We start from the raw sequence: 5,168 nt of genomic DNA on the forward strand, positions 1-5,168 counted from the left end.
ATAACTGGGCTGTAAAATCAAAGAGCATTTAAACTAGAGACCATATAATTTATGGTCCACCCGGGGATTGTTTTGAGAGTGAAAAGGGAGCTCTTAATAATTAAACCAGGACAAAGGGCGTGAATCTGACTGTCTCTAGCCCGCTGTCCCCAACCTGACTGTCCCCACACAATTCGGGCTAACGGTCATCCTTGCTACAACTCACGCCTCCATAGAGGGCAGCAGAGAGCGAGCTTTTCGGTCGATATTGCAAAACGGGGTTGGTCCGTTCCATTGCACAAGCTCCCTTTGCATAACAGGCTCTACTCAAAGACTGAGAGTTATACAAAAGACGGGTGAAAGTGGAAGTGGTCAGGGTGGTGGAGGGCAGTGTGGAGCAGTGAGAACACCATGGTGCCCCGTGAAGGAGTTGGTCCAGACGCTTGTGGCTGCCCACCCAGAGGAGCACTCACAGGTGTGCTTCTGGTACTTTGGCCCAAAGCTCCCTGGTCTAGTTGGCTCTAGGAAACAGCGGGGTGGGGAGACATGGCCTCTGAGGTCAGCCGACCTGCTCTTGAATCCGAGCTCCATCACTCCCCAGCTGGCTGACTGAGTGACTTCTCTTTGAACCTCAGTATCTCCATCTGCAAAATGGCCATATTAATAGTATCAATTCAGAGGAGTCAATGAAATAGTGACAATCACTTGACACATAATAAGCATGCAATACGTGGTTATTATTGTTGTTACTCAGGGCTACCACTTGAGGCCATAAAGGTCGTGTCTTGTATAAGTGGGACTGAAATCTGAGAAGGACCATTTTTCTTTATACCGTGCATTCAACAGGCCACTTGCCTTGAGAAGGTGCCTTTTGTATTCTCAAAAGGTGCACCATGAGGGCTAGTGGCCACCCTGGTATTAGTTGCATCACTTGTGACCACAAAAGCAGATTTCAGCCCCTTGTGAGAATGTTCACCTATTTTACTCATAGATCATTTTGTGCTATTTCCATTGCTTTGCAGGTTATAGATTTCTTTTTTTTCCATATTCTAAATTATTTTATATTACTTTCAGGTGTACAGCATAGTGGTTAGACATTTATATATAATTTATGAAGTGATCCCCTGATGAGGCTAGTACCCTCCTGGCACTACACATAGTTATTACAATATTATTGACTGTGTTCCCTGTGCTGTACTTTACATCCCCATGATTATTTTGTAACTACCAATTTGTACTTCTTACTCCCTTCACCCTTTTCACCCATATCCCCCAAACCCCCTCCCATCTGGTAACCATCAGTTTGTCCTCTGTATCTATGAGTCTGTTTCTGTTTCGTTTGTTTGTTTACTTTGTTCTTTAGATTCCACATGTAAGTCGTATTTGTCTTTTTCTGTCTGATTTATTTCACTTAGTAAATAGTGTTTTGCTGCCTCAACTCCGTCTCAGTGTGCATGGTGAATGCGTATTCAACACCCAGATTCTGTGGCCACATAAAACATAGCCCCTTGCTGCTAGAGTAGGTGGCAAGGTTAAGAAATCTATCACATGCTTCCATATTTTGGCTATTGTAAATAATGCTGCAATGAACATAGGCGTGCATACATCTTTTCAAATTAATGTTTTGTATTTCTTCAGATAAATACCCAAATGTAGAGTTGCTACGTCATAAGGTAGTTCTATTTTTATTTTTTGAGGAACCTCCATACTGTTTCCCATAGTGTCTGCACCAATTTGCAATCCCACCAACAGTGCACAAGGGTTCCCGTCAATAGGCAATTGGATAAAGAAGATATGGTAGATACATGCAATGGAAAGTTACATGGCCATAAAAAAGAATGAAATCTTACCATTTGAGACAACATGGATGGAACTAGAGGACACCGTTTATTAAGTGAGGCAATAAGTAAGATAGACAGAATAAAGCAAAGTAAGACAAAGGGCAACAGTGAGTTCTCACCACCCGAAGAGTGTTTCCAAGGCGCTGGGGAACCGAGGCAGCGGCTTGGCTTCAGGTGTTTCCAGTGTGCATCCCCGTTGGAGAGTTCTGACTAGGGCTTCCCTGGGACACTAATTTTATAGAGGTTTCTTTTTTTTTTTAAGTTGGGGAATGGGAATAGGACTTTTATTGGGGAACAGTCTATACTTCCAGGACTTTTTTCCAAGTCAAGTTGTTGTCCTTTCAGTCTTAGTTGTGGAGGGCGCAGCTCAGCTCCAGGTCCAGTTGCCATTGCTAGTTGCAGGGGGTGCTGCCCACCATCCCTTGCGGGACTTGAGGAATTGAACTGGCAATCTTGTGGTTGAGAGCCCACTGGCCCATGTGGGAATCGAACCGACAGCCTTCGGAGTTAGGAGCACGGAGCTCTAACCGCCTGAGCCACCGGGCCGGCCTATAGAGTTTTGTCCAATAGATTACCAGTCGGGAAAGAATGCTAGGCCATAGCGATTACAATCAGCAAGCATGGGGACAATGGATCTCAAGTTTCAGGGTAGTTATCTAGGGTAGAAGGCAGGGGGACATGTTCCGGCAGTTCTACAATGTACATGAGGTTACTATGGCCACAGGACAACCGACGTGATCCTATTCATGTGTTCCACCAGCGGGTCAGCTATTTTCTATTGTTCAGCCAGGGGGCCGGGCTAGCCTTCCCGAGTTTACTTCTGCTGACTGGGGAGTCAATGTCCAGGTGCTCCCCGGCCACCCGTACAGAGCATTCCCCTGACGCAACAAGTGGAAGGCATAAAGGGGCACCTAACTCACATTATATTTACTTTACACCTATGGACACTTTTTCTGTCAATTCAAACAAATAAGCAAACATTCAGCCATAAGGGCATTCAGGAATTTTCAGGCTGCAGAGAACTGAAGTAAGGGCACTCACAGGGCAAGACTCTCTCCTCCCTGGCACCACTCAGTTTTTCTATTTCAAGGGGATGAAAAAGTCCCCATTCCACATCACAGAAGCCCCATGTATGTGGGCACTGATTTGGGGAGATTTTACAGGTTCTTGGAGACTGATTTTTCTGTGATAAGTCAGGCCTGGAGAGAGTGTCTGAGAGAACTCAGAAATAGATCAGGGCCGAGGTATATCCCCCAAAAGAAGTGAAAGCAAGACTTGAAGAGATATCTGCACACCCATGTTCATAATAGCATTATTCACAACAGCCAAAATATGGAAGCAACTCAAGTGTCCATCAAGAGATGAATGGACACATGAAATGTGGTCTCTCCATACAATGGAATATTATTCAGCCTTAAAAAGGAGGGGAATTCTGACATGTGCTACAATATGAGTGAGCCCTGAGGACATTATGCTAAATAAAATAAGCCAGTCATAAAGGACAAATATTGTATGATTCTACATCTGTGAGGTACTTAGTGTAGTCAAATTCATGGAGACAGAAAGCAGAACAGTGGCGGGGTCTGGGGGAAGGAGAATGGGGAATCATTGTTTAATGGATACAGATTTTCAGATTTGCAAGATGAAGGGTTTTAGAGATGGATGCTGGTGGTGATTGCACAAAATGATGTGAATGTACTTAATGCCACTGAACTGTACACTTACAAATGGTTAATATGGTAAATTTTATACCACAGTTTTTAAAAAGGAAGGGGAAAGGAAAAAAAGAAACAGATCCAGGTCCTCTGACCCTCCTTCAGACATGCCCATGAAATGATCAAACGGGAGGATTTTTCCCCAAGCCCCGGTGGCAGATGGTGGGACCTGTGGCTGTTGGTCCAGAGGGTGCTAGGTAAAAACTCCACCTGGGGTGGTGGCTGGTGTGCAGGTCGCAGTGGGAGAGAGGCACCCAGTTAAAGGAAAGCAGAAGCCAGAGTGGCACAGAGACGTACAGTTGAGAAACAGTGACAGGTAACTGTGATCAAAGGGTATCATCAAGTGCACAAATAAAAGGACCACAGTTCGGTGAAGCAAATTCTCACTGTCAGCCAGTTCTCCAGAGTTTACAAGCAAAGTTCATCCTCGACCAAGTGGTAAACTTAATCCTAAAGCAATGAACTCATTTGGTGAACAATCACCCCTTCTGCATTTGCAGCTATTTACTCTAAAGGAGGCATTCCTTGCACATTGGTCCAAGGCTCAGTAAAACAGGTTACAGTGAGAATGTCCTTCCATTTGATCCTTTTCTTACTACTTTAGCTGAGGGTCTGAGAGAGACTAAACATCCACACATCTTTGTGTCAAAGGAGGGTTTTAGAGAATTACTTTTGGTCCAAGGTACTCCTGCGAAAGCTGTGCCTTCGTTTCCTAGACTGATTCCTGTGCTAAAGGTGGCTCTCGTCCATTCAGGTGATGAAGCATTTGAAATAGAATTGGATGCTCTGGTACGGTTAAGTGTCATTGTTGGTCCTTCTCTAAACGACCATCTGAAACCTCTGCTTGCAAGTCTTTCCAAGAGACTAAGGGACAAGAAATTCAAAGAGCCAATCGCCAATGCATTATGAAAGCGAGAGCAGCATGGTGGAAGGGGAAGCCTTATCACCATCAAATCTAAAATCCCAACACATTGCTCCCTATGCTGTTGAAGAAGGGAGCCAACAAAAATCTTACTACCTGGTGACAAGTACTACCATGTTTCCCCGAAAATAAGACCTAGCCGGACAATCAGCTCTAATGCGTCTTTTGGAGCAAAAATTAATATAAGACCTGGTCTTATTTTACTATAAGACCCGGTCTTCTATAATATAATTAATATAATATAATTAATATAATATAATATAATATCAGGTCCTATATTAAGTTTTGCTCCAAACGATGCATTAGAGCTGATTGTCCGACTAGGTCTTATTTTCAGGGAAACAGGATAGTAAGACATAGTATCTGCTCTCAGACCCCAGGCCTCTTCCTGTAGGCATTGCCATCAGCCAGGGTGAGCCCTGGAGAATATAAGGAGGCTTCTTAGCCACAGGAAACTAACATATCTTATGACTTTCCATCTGGGGTCAATACAATTTGCATTAGTTTGCTCGGTCTGTCATAACAAAGTGCTACAAACTGGGTGGCTTAAACAACAAAAATGCAGCCTCACAGTGTTGGAGGCTAGAGGTCCGAGATCAAGGTGTCAGTAAGATACGTTCCCTCCGAGGGCTGGGAGGGAGACTCACTTGCAGGCCTCTCCTAGCTTCTGGTGATTTGTTGTCAAGCTTTAGTGGCCGCTGGCTTGGAGAA

At 44.3% G+C, this 5,168-nt stretch overlaps 1 protein-coding gene across 1 annotated transcript; it reads left to right on the top strand.

The window, feature by feature from the left end:
- Window positions 1–2,440: 2,440 nt before the first annotated feature.
- On the top strand, window positions 2,441–4,525 carry LOC109458003 (PACRG-like protein). The gene is given in 5 exon segments (XM_074315882.1): window positions 2,441–2,468; window positions 3,852–3,887; window positions 3,890–4,006; window positions 4,140–4,385; window positions 4,452–4,525. Coding segments are annotated over 5 exon segments (501 nt in total).
- Window positions 4,526–5,168: the final 643 nt, after the last annotated feature.

This window comes from Rhinolophus sinicus, linkage group LG11 (assembly GCF_036562045.2).
Source record: "Rhinolophus sinicus isolate RSC01 linkage group LG11, ASM3656204v1, whole genome shotgun sequence".
NCBI classification, from domain to species: Eukaryota; Metazoa; Chordata; class Mammalia; order Chiroptera; family Rhinolophidae; genus Rhinolophus; species Rhinolophus sinicus.